Genomic DNA, 16,215 nt, shown 5'->3' with positions numbered 1-16,215 from the left:
CACGTTCATAGGAGAATTGGGCCTAGTAGCTACCACACCACAGTAGTAGACTAGTAGCTACCACACCACAGTAGTAGACTAGTAGCTACCACACCACAGTAGTAGACTAGTAGCTACCACACCACAGCAGTAGACTAGTAGCTACCACACCACAGCAGTAGACTAGTAGCTACCACACCACAGTAGTAGACTAGTAGCTACCACACCACAGTAGTAGACTAGTAGCTACCACACCACAGTAGTAGACTAGTAGCTACCACACCACAGTAGTAGACTAGTAGCTACCACACCACAGCAGTAGACTAGTAGCTACCACACCACAGTAGTAGACTAGTAGCTACCACACCACAGTAGTAGACTAGTAGCTACCACACCACAGTAGTAGACTAGTAGCTACCACACCACAGTAGTAGACTAGTAGCTACCACACCACAGTAGTAGACTAGTAGCTACCACACCACAGTAGTAGACTAGTAGCTACCACACCACAGTAGTAGACTAGTAGCTACCACACCACAGTAGTAGACTAGTAGCTACCACACCACAGTAGTAGACTAGTAGCTACCACACCACAGTAGTAGACTCGTAGCTACCACACCACAGCAGTAGACTAGTAGCTACCACACCACAGTAGTAGACTAGTAGCTACCACACCACAGTAGTAGACTAGTAGCTACCACACCACAGTAGTAGACTAGTAGCTACCACACCACAGTAGTAGACTAGTAGCTACCACACCACAGTAGTAGACTAGTAGCTACCACACCACAGTAGTAGACTAGTAGCTACCACACCACAGTAGTAGACTAGTAGCTACCACACCACAGTAGTAGACTAGTAGCTACCACACCACAGCAGTAGACTAGTAGCTACCACACCACAGTAGTAGACTAGTAGCTACCACACCACAGTAGTAGACTAGTAGCTACCACACCACAGTTGTAGACTAGTAGCTACCACACCACAGTAGTAGACTAGTAGCTACCACACCACAGCAGTAGACTAGTAGCTACCACACCACAGTAGTAGACTAGTAGCTACCACACCACAACAGTAGACTAGTAGCTACCACACCACAGTAGTAGACTAGTAGCTACCACACCACAGTAGTAGACTAGTGGCTACCGCACCACAGCAGTCGACTAGTGGCTACCACACCACAGTAGTAGACTAGTAGCTACCACACCACAGTAGTAGACTAGTAGCTACCACACCACAGTAGTAGACTAGTAGCTACCACACCACAGTAGTAGACTAGTTGCTACCGCACCACAGTAGTAGACTAGTAGCTACCGCACCACAGTAGTAGACTAGTAGCTACCACACCACAGTAGTAGACTAGTAGCTACCACACCACAGTAGTAGACTAGTAGCTACCACACCACAGTAGTAGACTAGTAGCTACCACACCACAGTAGTAGACTAGTAGCTACCACACCACAGTAGTAGACTAGTAGCTACCACACCACACCAGTAGACTAGTAGCTACCACACCACAGCAGTAGACTAGTAGCTACCACACCACAGCAGTAGACTAGTAGCTACCACACCACAGTAGTAGACTAGTAGCTACCACACCATAGTAGTAGACTAGTAGCTACCACACCATAGTAGTAGACTAGTAGCTACCACACCAGTAGACTAGTAGCTACCACACCACACCAGTAGACTAGTAGCTACCACACCACAGCAGTAGACTAGTAGCTACCACACCACAGCAGTAGACTAGTAGCTACCACACCACAGTAGTAGACTAGTAGCTACCACACCACAGTAGTAGACTAGTAGCTACAACACCACAGTAGTAGACTAGTAGCTACCACACAACAGTAGTAGACTAGTAGCTACCACACCACAGTAGTAGACTAGTAGCTACCACACCACACCAGTAGACTAGTAGCTACCACACCACAGCAGTAGACTAGTAGCTACCACACCACAGTAGTAGACTAGTAGCTACCACACCACAGTAGTAGACTAGTAGCTACCACACCACAGTAGTAGACTAGTAGCTACCACACCACAGTAGTAGACTAGTAGCTACCACACCACAGTAGTAGACTAGTAGCTACCACACCATAGTAGTAGACTAGTAGCTACCACACCACACCAGTAGACTAGTAGCTACCACACCACACCAGTAGACTAGTAGCTACCACACCACACCAGTAGACTAGTAGCTACCACACCACAACAGTAGACTAGTAGCTACCACACCACAGTAGTAGACTAGTAGCTACCACACCACAGTAGTAGACTAGTAGCTACCACACCACAGTAGTAGACTAGTAGCTACCACACCACAGTAGTAGACTAGTAGCTACCACACCACACCAGTAGACTAGTAGCTACCACACCACAGCAGTAGACTAGTAGCTACCACACCACAGTAGTAGACTAGTAGCTACCACACCACAGTGGTAGACTAGTAGCTACCACACCACAGTAGTAGACTAGTAGCTACCACACCACAGTAGTAGACTAGTAGCTACCACACCACAGTAGTAGACTAGTAGCTACCACACCACAGCAGTAGACTAGTAGCTACCACACCACAGTAGTAGACTAGTAGCTACCACACCACAGTAGTAGACTAGTAGCTACCACACCACAGCAGTAGACTAGTAGCTACCACACCACACCAGTAGACTAGTAGCTCCCACACCACAGCAGTCGACTAGTAGCTACCACACCACAGTAGTAGACTAGTAGCTACCACACCACAGTAGTAGACTAGTAGCTACCACACCACAGCAGTAGACTAGTAGCTACCACACCACAGTAGTAGACTAGTAGCTACCACACCACAGCAGTCGACTAGTAGCTACCACACCACAGTAGTAGACTAGTAGCTACCTCACCACAGTAGTAGACTAGTAGCTACCACACCACAGTAGTAGACTAGTTGCTACCGCACCACAGCAGTCGACTAGTGGCTACCACACCATAGTAGTAGACTAGTAGCTATCACACCACAGTAGTAGACTAGTGGCTACCACACCACAGCAGTAGACTAGTATCTAGACTGGTGGTGGCCGCGCAGCGGTGTTAGACATCCATAAAGCAGCTCTTGAGCAATGAGGCGAAGGACACGTTTGCTTTCAGCGCTGAAGTTGTTGTTGTTGAAGTAGTGTGTTTGAGTGGAGAGGGACTGTAGGGTCTATGTTTGAGCACTGTTGGTGAGCTGTTTTTTGGAGAAGAGACCATTTGAGAAGAGTGGGGGCTGCTGGTTGTTTGATCACTGTGTACTGTGTTATGGTCTATTTTATTGTCCACCAGGCATGCTAACCGCAATGCCAGCTCTCGCTGTTTAGCGCATAAGTTGCCACGGCACTGGCAGTAGCAGGAGTTGGACTCATTTGTTGCCACGGCAGCCACACGACCACGCTGTATCTAAAGATACATACACTTTCTCTGTGTATGTGTGTGCTCAGCTCACAGCACCGCGGTGGGGAGCTGTGAATGAATTCTATGAATACGGGTCGGGAGGGAGGGCACGTCAAAGCTGCGCTACGCTAGCTGAATGCTAATGTCTGTTTCTGCTCTCTGTGGAGTGCTGCTGCTAGTCTCCATCTTTCTCACTCTTTCTCTGGACCTCTCTCTCTGTCCACGCTTCGCTACCCTGGTTCCTTCTATTTGTCTGGGGTTGTGTGTGTGGTTTGATGCTAGCCACACTGGGCTGACTGGAAGGGCGTGTGTGGTTTGATGCTAGCCACACTGGGCTGACTGGAAGGGCGTGTGTGGTTTGATGCTAGCCACACTGGGCTGACTGGAATGGCGTGTGTGGTTTGATGCTAGCCACACTGGGCTGACTGGAAGGGCGTGTGTGGTTTAATGCTAGCCACACTGGGCTGACTGGAAGGGCGTGTGTGGTTTGATGCTAGCCACACTGGGCTGACTGGAATGGCGTGTGTGGTTTGATGCTAGCCACACTGGGCTGACTGGAAGGGCGTGTGTGGTTTGATGCTAGCCACACTGGGCTGACTGGAATGGCGTGTGTGGTTTCATGCTAGCCACACTGGGCTGACTGGAATGGCGTGTGTGGTTTGATGCTAGCCACACTGGGCTGACTGGAATGGCGTGTGTGGTTTGATGCTAGCCACACTGGGCTGACTGGAAGGGCGTGTGTGGTTTGATGCTAGCCACACTGGGCTGACTGGAAGGGTGTGTGTGGTTTGATGCTAGCCACACTGGGCTGACTGGAATGGCGTGTGTGGTTTGATGCTAGCCACACTGGGCTGACTGGAATGGCGTGTGTGGTTTGATGCTAGCCACACTGGGCTGACTGGAAGGGCGTGTGTGGTTTGATGCTAGCCACACTGGGCTGACTGGAATGGCGTGTGTGGTTTGATGCTAGCCACACTGGGCTGACTGGAAGGGCGTGTGTGGTTTGATGCTAGCCACACTGGGCTGACTGGAATGGCGCGTGTGGTTTGATGCTAGCCACACTGGGCTGACTGGAAGGGCGTGTGTGGTTTGATGCTAGCCACACTGGGCTGACTGGAATGGCGTGTGTGGTTTGATGCTAGCCACACTGGGCTGACTGGAATGGCGTGTGTGGTTTGATGCTAGCCACACTGGGCTGACTGGAATGGCGTGTGTGGTTTGATGCTAGCCACACTGGGCTGACTGGAATGGCGTGTGTGGTTTGATTTGGGCTGACTGGAATGGCGTGTGTGGTTTGATGCTGCTAGCCACACTGGGCTGACTGGAAGGGCGTGTGTGGTTTGATGCTAGCCACACTGGGCTGACTGGAATGGCGTGTGTGGTTTGATGCTAGCCACACTGGGCTGACTGGAAGGGCGTGTGTGGTTTGATGCTAGCCACACTGGGCTGACTGGAAGGGCGTGTGTGGTTTGATGCTAGCCACACTGGGCTGACTGGAATGGCGTGTGTGGTTTGATGCTAGCCACACTGGGCTGACTGGAATGGCGTGTGTGGTTTGATGCTAGCCACACTGGGCTGACTGGAAGGGCGTGTGTGGTTTGATGCTAGCCACACTGGGCTGACTGGAATGGCGTGTGTGGTTTGATGCTAGCCACACTGGGCTGACTGGAAGGGCGTGTGTGGTTTGATGCTAGCCACACTGGGCTGACTGGAATGGCGTGTGTGGTTTGATGCTAGCCACACTGGGCTGACTGGAATGGCGTGTGTGGTTTGATGCTAGCCACACTGGGCTGACTGGAATGGCGTGTGTGGTTTGATGCTAGCCACACTGGGCTGACTGGAAGGGCGTGTGTGGTTTGATGCTAGCCACACTGGGCTGACTGGAATGGCGTGTGTGGTTTGATGCTAGCCACACTGGGCTGACTGGAAGGGCGTGTGTGGTTTGATGCTAGCCACACTGGGCTGACTGGAAGGGCGTGTGTGGTTTGATGCTAGCCACACTGGGCTGACTGGAAGGGCGTGTGTGGTTTGATGCTAGCCACACTGGGCTGACTGGAAGGGCGTGTGTGGTTTGATGCTAGCCACACTGGGCTGACTGGAAGGGCGTGTGTGGTTTGATGCTAGCCACACTGGGCTGACTGGAAGGGCGTGTGTGGTTTGATGCTAGCCACACTGGGCTGACTGGAATGGCGTGTGTGGTTTGATGCTAGCCACACTGGGCTGACTGGAAGGGCGTGTGTGGTTTGATGCTAGCCACACTGGGCTGACTGGAAGGGCGTGTGTGGTTTGATGCTAGCCACACTGGGCTGACTGGAAGGGCTGGAAGGGCGTGTGTGGTTTGATGCTAGCCACACTGGGCTGACTGGAAGGGCGTGTGTGGTTTGATGCTAGCCACACTGGGCTGACTGGAATGGCGTGTGTGGTTTGATGCTAGCCACACTGGGCTGACTGGAATGGTGTGTGTGGTTTGATGCTAGCCACACTGGGCTGACTGGAATGGAGTGTGTGGTTTGATGCTAGCCACACTGGGCTGACTGGAATGGTGTGTGTGGTTTGATGCTAGCCACACTGGGCTGACTGGAAGGGCGTGTGTGGTTTGATGCTAGCCACACTGGGCTGACTGGAATGGCGTGTGTGGTTTGTTAACGACGCCCGCCGTGCAGCGCTGTCTGACACGGGTAAATGAGCACATAGACAGAAGAGAGACTGCTGTCGACTTGATGCTTATTGGCTTTATTCTGCTGTTCTCATTCTGACTGGATTCTATCATTAACAATATACTACAGGACTACATATTTCCGTTATCGAGAACTTTTCAGGTATATACATTCATATGCTATGCTTTTGTAACAACCCTGGGTCTATAAACGCTGAAATCGCGCCCCGGACCTCCGGCTAGAAGGTGGAGGGTTCGAGACCTGCTCCCTGCTGTTTGTTACATTTGTGTCAGAAGTGATCGGACCTTGCATCCACGACAGTGCGTGTGCTTGGCCGGTGAGCACGTTCCTGTAAGACGTAGAGTAGCTAGCTAGCGCGAGAACGCACTCTTTGAAAGGAGGGAGTAGTGTAACCACCATTGGTTTATAAGCGCGGAAATCGACCCTGCCGCACGAGCATGCTTTTGCGGCACAGTCTATAACACGCTGGACTTCGGGCTCGAAGGTCGAGGGTACGAGACCTGCTCCCTGCCTGTTTCATTACACTATGTTGTTGTCTTAGGTCTCTCTTTATGTAGTGGTGTCTCGTCGTGATGTGTGTTTTGTCCTATATTTACATTTTTAATCCCTACCCCCGTCCCCGCAGTTGTCCTTTAGCCTTTTGGTAGGCCGTCATTGTAAATAAGAATTTGTTCTTAGCTGACTTGCCTAGTTCAATAAAGGTTATATTAATAAAACAAATATTCTCATTGTGTTAGCCATAGTCACCTTGCTTTGGTAAGGCCTTGGAGTCAGTAAACTGTCTATAGAATTGCAATTAATTCTAATTCTTTGCCACTGTGACTCATGACATGAGTCATGTTAAAGGGATACTTCAATGTTTCCCAGGAGTTGAAAGAACTCGTGGATACCGTGTATATGTCTCCGCATGCGGTTTGAACGAAGTTGCTAACTAGCGCAACTGTAATAGCCAACTAGAGTTATCGCAATGCCTAGAAGTGTCTACCTCTAACGTCCTTCATACTGGACTCAAACATACAACTGGTATCCACAAGTTCATCTGAGGCTGGGGAAGTAAATGAAGGGCCTCATTGCCAAAATCACGAAGTATCCTCTTAACTCATAAGGCCAGGCACAGAAAGTGAAAGTAAGTGAAATGAAATTGAATCCCTCCTCAATGGAAAAATAATTGCCAGTTTTTTTTTATTCCAAACCTGAATTCAATTTGGTTTAATCCCCTTTACTGAATGGAGTTGGGTGGGGAGAAACAATTTAATGTCCCCTGCTTCCCTGCTGTTGGGTTAAAGAAGCTCTCTGCTAGGAAGCATTCCGGCTCAAACATACTCTCCAGTAGCTCAGAATCCCAGGTTTTTATGAGCAACTGCACAGCCATTGTGGATATGGTCCATAACTGGCCAGCCTGAGCCATCACACACAGCCATCCAAATCCATTACCAGATGTTAGTAGAAAATGTATGGGACCGTTCAGGAGGGACAGATTGACTGGGCTATTTTGAGCCGCCCAGGCAGCCGTTTGATAAGACTTATTGAAAAATGAAAGGCTCGGCGACCCTCCACAGCATTTGCATAGAGATGGGAATCAGAGCGGAGGCTCCTGTAATGGCTTACCTTCCACTGCCCTGGTTGAGAGGATGAGGGATGAGAACCACACAGATCCAGTTCTCTGGACCAGTTCCAGTTTGATCTCTCTTGGACACCATCTTCTGATATTAGAAGGACTGGCTAAGAGGGGCTAGGTAGTGTTGAGTCAGTCTGATACAGATAGTGGTACTATACTGAGGAATAACACAGGGTCTAGGTAGGGTTGAGTCAGTCTGATACAGATAGTGTAGTAGGTACTTGATATTAGGACTGGCTAAGAGGTTCTAGGTAGGGTTGAGTCAGTCTGATACAGATAGTAATACTATACTGAGGAATAACACAGGGTCTAGGTAGGGTTGAGTCAGTCTGATACAGATAGTGGTACTATCCTGAGGAATAACACGGGGTCTAGGTAGGGTTGAGTCAGTCTGATACAGATAGTGGTACTATACTGAGGAATAACACAGGGTCTAGGTAGGGTTGAGTCAGTCTGATACAGATAGTGGTACTATCCTGAGGAATAACACAGGGTCTAGGTAGGGTTGAGTCAGTCTGATACAGATAGTGTAGTAGGTACTATACTGAGGAATAACACAGGGTCTAGGTAGGGTTGAGTCAGTCTGATACAGATAGTGGTACTATCCTGAGGAATAACACAGGGTCTAGGTAGGGTTGAGTCAGTCTGATACAGATAGTGGTACTATACTGAGGAATAACACGGGGTCTAGGTAGGGTTGAGTCAGTCTGATACAGATAGTAGTACTATACTGAGGAATAACACAGGGTCTAGGTAGGGTTGAGTCAGTCTGATACAGATAGTGTAGTATGTACTTGATATTAGGACTGGCTAAGAGGTTCTAGGTAGGGTTGAGTCAGTCTGATACAGATAGTAATACTATACTGAGGAATAACACATGGTCTAGGTAGGGTTGAGTCAGTCTGATACAGATAGTGGTACTATCCTGAGGAATAACACAGGGTCTAGGTAGGGTTGAGTCAGTCTGATACAGATAGTGGTACTATACTGAGGAATAACACAGGGTCTAGGTAGGGTTGAGTCAGTCTGATACAGATAGTGGTACTATCCTGAGGAATAACACAGGGTCTAGGTAGGGTTGAGTCAGTCTGATACAGATAGTGTAGTAGGTACTATACTGAGGAATAACACAGGGTCTAGGTAGGGTTGAGTCAGTCTGATACAGATAGTGTAGTAGGTACTATACTGAGGAATAACACAGGGTCTAGGTAGGGTTGAGTCAGTCTGATACAGATAGTGTAGTAGGTACTATACTGAGGAATAACACAGGGTCTAGGTAGGGTTGAGTCAGTCTGATACAGATAGTGTAGTAGGTACTATACTGAGGAATAACACAGGGTCTAGGTAGGGTTGAGTCAGTCTGATACAGATAGTGTAGTAGGTACTATACTGAGGAATAACACAGGGTCTAGGTAGGGTTGAGTCAGTCTGATACAGATAGTGTAGTATGTACTTGATATTAGGACTGGCTAAGAGGTTCTAGGTAGGGTTGAGTCAGTCTGATACAGATAGTGTAGTAGGTACTATCCTGAGGAATAACACAGGGTCTAGGTAGTGTTGAGTCAGTCTGATACAGATAGTGTAGTAGGTACTTGATATTAGGACTGGCTAAGAGGTTCTAGGTAGGGTTGAGTCAGTCTGATACAGATAGTGTAGTATGTACTTGATATTAGGACTGGCTAAGAGGTTCTAGGTAGGGTTGAGTCAGTCTGATACAGATAGTGTAGTAGGTACTATCCTGAGGAATAACACAGGGTCTAGGTAGGGTTGAGTCAGTCTGATACAGATAGTGTAGTAGGTACTATACTGAGGAATAACACAGGGTCTAGGTAGGGTTGAGTCAGTCTGATACAGATAGTGTATAGGTACTATCCTGAGGAATAACACAGGGTCTAGGTAGGGTTGAGTCAGTCTGATACAGATAGTGTAGTAGGTACTATCCTGAGGAATAACACAGGGTCTAGGTAGGGTTGAGTCAGTCTGATACAGATAGTGTAGTAGGTACTATACTGAGGAATAACACAGGGTCTAGGTAGGGTTGAGTCAGTCTGATACAGATAGTGTAGTAGGTACTATACTGAGGAATAACACAGGGTCTAGGTAGGGTTGAGTCAGTCTGATACAGATAGTGTAGTAGGTACTATACTGAGGAATAACACAGGGTCTAGGTAGGGTTGAGTCAGTCTGATACAGATAGTGTAGTAGGTACTATACTGAGGAATAACACAGGGTCTAGGTAGGGTTGAGTCAGTCTGATACAGATAGTGGTACTATACTGAGGAATAACACAGGGTCTAGGTAGGGTTGAGTCAGTCTGATACAGATAGTGTATAGGTACTATCCTGAGGAATAACACAGGGTCTAGGTAGGGTTGAGTCAGTCTGATACAGATAGTGTAGTAGGTACCATACTGAGGAATAACACAGGGTCTAGGTAGGGTTGAGTCAGTCTGATACAGATAGTGGTACTATCCTGAGGAATAACACAGGGTCTAGGTAGGGTTGAGTCAGTCTGATACAGATAGTGGTACTATACTGAGGAATAACACAGGGTCTAGGTAGGGTTGAGTCAGTCTGATACAGATAGTGTAGTATGTACTATACTGAGGAATAACACAGGGTCTAGGTAGGGTTGAGTCAGTCTGATACAGATAGTGTATAGGTACTATCCTGAGGAATAACACAGGGTCTAGGTAGGGTTGAGTCAGTCTGATACAGATAGTGTAGTAGGTACCATACTGAGGAATAACACAGGGTCTAGGTAGGGTTGAGTCAGTCTGATACAGATAGTGGTACTATCCTGAGGAATAACACAGGGTCTAGGTAGGGTTGAGTCAGTCTGATACAGATAGTGGTACTATACTGAGGAATAACACAGGGTCTAGGTAGGGTTGAGTCAGTCTGATACAGATAGTGTAGTATGTACTATACTGAGGAATAACACAGGGTCTAGGTAGGGTTGAGTCAGTCTGATACAGATAGTGTATAGGTACTATCCTGAGGAATAACACAGGGTCTAGGTAGGGTTGAGTCAGTCTGATACAGAGGGGTTAGAGGAGACCCTAACCCCTCTGTCTCCTGTCTGTGGAGACCCTAACCCCTCGGTCTCCTGTCTGTGGAGACCCTAACCCCTCTGTCCCCTGTCTGTGGAGACCCTAACCCCTCTGTCCCCTGTCTGTGGAGACCCTAACCCCTCTGTCACCTGTCTGTGGAGACCCTAACCCCTCTGTCCCCTGTCTGTGGAGACCCTAACCCCTCTGCCCCCTGTCTGTGGAGACCCTAACCCTTCGGTCTTCTGTCTGTGGAGACCCTAACCCCTCTGTCCCCTGTCTGTGGAGACCCTAACCCCTCTGTCACCTGTCTGTGGAGACCCTAACCCCTCGGTCTCCTGTCTGTGGAGACCCTAACCCCTCGGTCTCCTGTCTGTGGAGACCCTAACCCCTCGGTCCCCTGTCTGTGGAGACCCTAACCCCTCTGTCACCTGTCTGTGGAGACCCTAACCCCTCGGTCTCCTGTCTGTGGAGACCCTAACCCCTCTGTCCCCTGTCTGTGGAGACCCTAACCCCTCGGTCCCCTGTCTGTGGAGACCCTAACCCCTCGGTCCCCTGTCTGTGGAGACCCTAACCCCTCGGTCCCCTGTCTGTGGAGACCCTAACCCCTCGGTCCCCTGTCTGTGGAGACCCTAACCCCTCGGTCCCCTGTCTGTGGAGACCCTAACCCCTCTGTCCCCTGTCTGTGGAGACCCTAACCCCTCTGTCACCTGTCTGTGGAGACCCTAACCCCTCCGTCCCCTGTCTGTGGAGACCCTAACCCCTCTGTCCCCTGTCTGTGGAGACCCTAACCCCTCTGTCCCCTGTCTGTGGAGACCCTAACCCCTCGGTCCCCTGTCTGTGGAGACCCTAACCCCTCTGTTTCCTGTCTGTGGAGACCCTAACCCCTCTGTCCCCTGTCTGTGGAGACCCTAACCCCTCGGTCTCCTGTCTGTGGAGACCCTAACCCCTCGGTCTCCTGTCTGTGGAGACCCTAACCCCTCGGTCCCCTGTCTGTGGAGACCCTAACCCCTCGGTCTCCTGTCTGTGGAGACCCTAACCCCTCGGTCTCCTGTCTGTGGAGACCCTAACCCCTCGGTCCCCTGTCTGTGGAGACCCTAACCCCTCTGTCCCCTGTCTGTGGAGACCCTAACCCCTCGGTCTCCTGTCTGTGGAGACCCTAACCCCTCTGTCCCCTGTCTGTGGAGACCCTAACCCCTCGGTCGCCTGTCTGTGGAGACCCTAACCCCTCGGTCCCCTGTCTGTGGAGACCCTAACCCCTCGGTCTCCTGTCTGTGGAGACCCTAACCCCTCGGTCTCCTGTCTGTGGAGACCCTAACCCCTCGGTCCCCTGTCTGTGGAGACCCTAACCCCTCGGTCCCCTGTCAGTGGAGACCCTAACCCCTCTGTTTCCTGTCTGTGGAGACCCTAACCCCTCTGTCTCCTGTCTGTGGAGACCCTAACCCCTCTGTCCCCTGTCTGTGGAGACCCTAACCCCTCTGTTTCCTGTCTGTGGAGACCCTAACCCCTCTGTCCCCTGTCTGTGGAGACCCTAACCCCTCTGTCCCCTGTCTGTGGAGACCCTAACCCCTCTGTCCCCTGTCTGTGGAGACCCTAACCCCTCTGTCCCCTGTCTGTGGAGACCCTAACCCCTCTGTCCCCTGTCTGTGGAGACCCTAACCCCTCGGTCCCCTGTCTGTGGAGACCCTAACCCCTCTGTCCCCTGTCTGTGGAGACCCTAACCCCTCGGTCCCCTGTCAGTGGAGACCCTAACCCCTCTGTTTCCTGTCTGTGGAGACCCTAACCCCTCTGTCCCCTGTCTGTGGAGACCCTAACCCCTCGGTCTCCTGTCTGTGGAGACCCTAACCCCTCGGTCTCCTGTCTGTGGAGACCCTAACCCCTCGGTCCCCTGTCTGTGGAGACCCTAACCCCTCGGTCTCCTGTCTGTGGAGACCCTAACCCCTCGGTCTCCTGTCTGTGGAGACCCTAACCCCTCGGTCCCCTGTCTGTGGAGACCCTAACCCCTCTGTCCCCTGTCTGTGGAGACCCTAACCCCTCGGTCTCCTGTCTGTGGAGACCCTAACCCCTCGGTCCCCTGTCTGTGGAGACCCTAACCCCTCGGTCCCCTGTCTGTGGAGACCCTAACCCCTCGGTCTCCTGTCTGTGGAGACCCTAACCCCTCGGTCTCCTGTCTGTGGAGACCCTAACCCCTCGGTCCCCTGTCTGTGGAGACCCTAACCCCTCTGTCCCCTGTCTGTGGAGACCCTAACCCCTCGGTCCCCTGTCTGTGGAGACCCTAACCCCTCGGTCCCCTGTCAGTGGAGACCCTAACCCCTCGGTCCCCTGTCAGTGGAGACCCTAACCCCTCTGTTTCCTGTCTGTGGAGACCCTAACCCCTCTGTCCCCTGTCTGTGGAGACCCTAACCCCTCTGTTTCCTGTCTGTGGAGACCCTAACCCCTCTGTCCCCTGTCTGTGGAGACCCTAACCCCTCTGTCCCCTGTCTGTGGAGACCCTAACCCCTCTGTCCCCTGTCTGTGGAGACCCTAACCCCTCTATTCTCTGTGCCCTATCTAGGATGTAGTGCTGTACTGCCTGGAGAACAGGGTGTGTGACGTCAATCACCGTGACAACGCGGGCTACTGTGCGCTGCACGAGGCATGTGCACGTGGCTGGCTTGCTATCACTCAGCACCTGCTGGAGCACGGTGCCGACGTCAACTGTAGCGCCCAGGAAGGCACCAGGTAGACACACACACACTTAAGCATGGACACTCACTTTCTCTCTCACTAACACACAGGCCAGACATATGGACATGGACAATTTCCTTCCAAGGCTCTGTACATACTGCGAGTGTGTGTGTGGCGTGTCTGTCTCCCTCCCCCCCAGGCCCCTCCATGACGCAGTGGAGAATGACCATCTGGAAGTGGTCCGTCTGCTGCTGTCCTACGGAGCTGACCCAACCCTGGCTACGTACTCTGGCCGCAGCCTCCTCCGCATGACACACTCCCACGGCATGGAGGGATTCCTCTCTGGTGAGACTGCTTTAGAGATGGTGTGTGTGTGTTCCTTATCTGTGGGGGACACAGTATCATCCTCGGGAGTTGCCCCGCGTTACCCCACTATCAGGTTACTTAGCATCAGCTGTAGAGGGGTCGTCCTCTAAGGGCTGGCCCTTGTGAGCGGTGCAGTGAGGGGGAGAGAGGTTGCCTGACGACTCAAACGGAATACTTCCACTGTTCTATGTTCACTACATACTTCAGTCAGAGACTGCCGTCATGGAGGTCGTTGGTGGGGTCGTCAGGGAGGTCGTTGGTGGGGACGTCAGGGAGGTCGTTGGTGGGGACGTCAGGGAGGTCGTTGGGGGTCGTCAGGGAGGTCGTTGGTGGGGACGTCAGGGAGGTCGTTGGTGGGGACGTCAGGGAGATGGTTGGTGGGGACGTCAGGGAGGTCGTTGGTGGGGACGTCAGGGAGGTCGTTGGTAGGTGCCGTCAGGGAGGTCGTTGTTGGGGTCGTCAGGGAGTTGTTGGTGGGTGCCGTCAGGGAGGTTGTTGTTGGGGTCGTCAGGGAGGTCGTTGTTGGGGACGTCAGGGAGGTCGTTGGTGGGGACGTCAGGGAGGTCGTTGGTGGGGACGTCAGGGAGGTCGTTGGTGGGGTCGTCAGGGAGGTCGTTGGTGGGGTCGTCAGGGAGGTCGTTGGTGGGGTCGTCAGGGAGGTCGTTGGTGGGGTCGTCAGGGAGGTCGTTGGTGGGGACGTCAGGGAGGTCGTTGGTGGGGACGTCAGGGAGGTCGTTGGTGGGGACGTCAGGGAGGTCGTTGGTGGGGACGTCAGGGAGGTCGTTGGTGGGGACGTCAGGGAGGTCGTTGGTGGGGACGATAAAAAAAAGTCACCGGCGATTGGATCAATGACAAACTTTTAAAACACGGCTTTGCCTACGTGTGTTCTGGCTCTGGCCCAACACAGCGATTTCTAGGGGCCAGGACAGGGAACTGACGGCCTCATTACACACACACAGACACACACACACGCCCAGGCACCACACAGTTTAAATGGATGGTGAGGAGATATACCAAGGGGAAGTAGAGGACAGAGTTCCATTGAGTGCTTGAGAGAACCTCAGTGAGCAAGCATCCCTCTCTCCCTCTCTCTCTCTCTTCCTCCCTCCCTCTCTTCCTCTCTCTCTCTTCCTCCCTGCCTCTCTCTCTCCCTCCCTCTCTTCCTCCCTCCATCCGTTCTCCTCCCCGGCTATTTCAGGGCATTATTAATCAGCCCTGCTCTGGCGCACACACACACTCACACTCACTCACACACGCACGCACGCACGCACGCACGCACGCACGCACACACACACACACACACACACACACACACACACACACACACACACACACACACACACACACACACACACACACACACACACACTTTCCTCCTCTTATACACACTCCAGCAGCGAATGCCAAACGGTGCCTAGTTCACTCCACTCACCTAACCTGATCTGTGCTTCCCATAGAGAGAGAGAAAACGCACAACAAATCCAATTCATTTAGGCAAAAGGGGTGGATTAGAATTTCCCCCTTCAGTTCAATTCCACAGTGGCTCACACTGCTGCTTCAGCTCCAGCCCTCTCTGCCTCTCTCCACTCACTAATCCTCAAGTGTTGATGAGTTGATACTATTTTACATAAGCCTGCCCACTAGGAGCACCCCAGAACCCACTAGGAGCACTCCCTCCCTCCTTGTCCTCTCCTCCCTCCCTGTCTTCTCCTCCCTCTCTTCCCTCTAGCCTTTCTGCCCCTCCTCCCTGACTTGACTCTCATCTCTCTCTCTTCCCTCCCTGAACTCTCCTCTCTCTTCCCTCCCTGGACTCTCCTCTCTCTCTCCCTCTCTGGTCTCTCCTCTCTCTCTTCCCTCCTCTGGACTCTCCTCTCTGGACTCTCCTCTCTCTCTCTTCCCTCTCTGGTCTCTCCTTTCTCTCTCCCCTCTCTGGACTCTCCTCTCTCTCTCTGGACTCTCCTCTCTCTCTCTGGACTCTCCTCTCTCTCTCTGGACTCTCCTCTCTCTCTCTCTTCCCTCTCTGGACTATCCTTTCTCTCTCCCCTCTCTGGACTCTCCTCTCTCTCTCTGACTCTCCTCTCTCTCCCTCTCTGGACTCCCTCTCTCTTCCCTCTCTGGACTCTCCTCTCTCCTCCCTCCCTGGAATCTCCTTCTCTTCCCTCTCTGGACTATCCTTTCTCTCTTCCCTCCTCTGGACTCTCTTCCCTCTCTCTGGACTCTCCTCTCTCTCCCCTCCTCTGGACTCTCCTCTCTCTCTCTCCTCTGGACTCTCCTCTCTCCCCCTCTCTGACTCCCCTCTCCCCTCTCTGGACTCTCCTCTCTCTCCTCCCTCCCTGGAATCTCCTCTCTCTCTCTCTTCCCTCTCTGGACTATCCTTTCTCTCTTCCCTCCTCTGGACTCTCCTCTCTCTCTTCCCTCTCTGGACTCTCCTCTCTCTCTTCCCTCTCTGG

The 16,215-nt window shown here is 51.8% G+C and overlaps 1 protein-coding gene across 1 annotated transcript in view; it reads left to right on the top strand.

The window, feature by feature from the left end:
• Window positions 1–16,215, top strand: part of LOC135543292 (BCL-6 corepressor-like) — a 114,073-nt gene that overhangs the window by 48,708 nt on the left and 49,150 nt on the right. Inside the window, 2 exon segments of the mRNA XM_064970449.1 lie at window positions 13,287–13,453; window positions 13,599–13,744. Coding sequence (XP_064826521.1) covers window positions 13,287–13,453; window positions 13,599–13,744 — 313 coding nt within the window.

The sequence above is a fragment of the Oncorhynchus masou genome, chromosome 7, assembly GCF_036934945.1.
Source record: "Oncorhynchus masou masou isolate Uvic2021 chromosome 7, UVic_Omas_1.1, whole genome shotgun sequence".
In the NCBI taxonomy this organism is placed as follows: Eukaryota; Metazoa; Chordata; class Actinopteri; order Salmoniformes; family Salmonidae; genus Oncorhynchus; species Oncorhynchus masou.
Note: the sequence above shows the minus strand (reverse complement) of the source record. Positions and strands in the feature narration are given on the sequence as shown.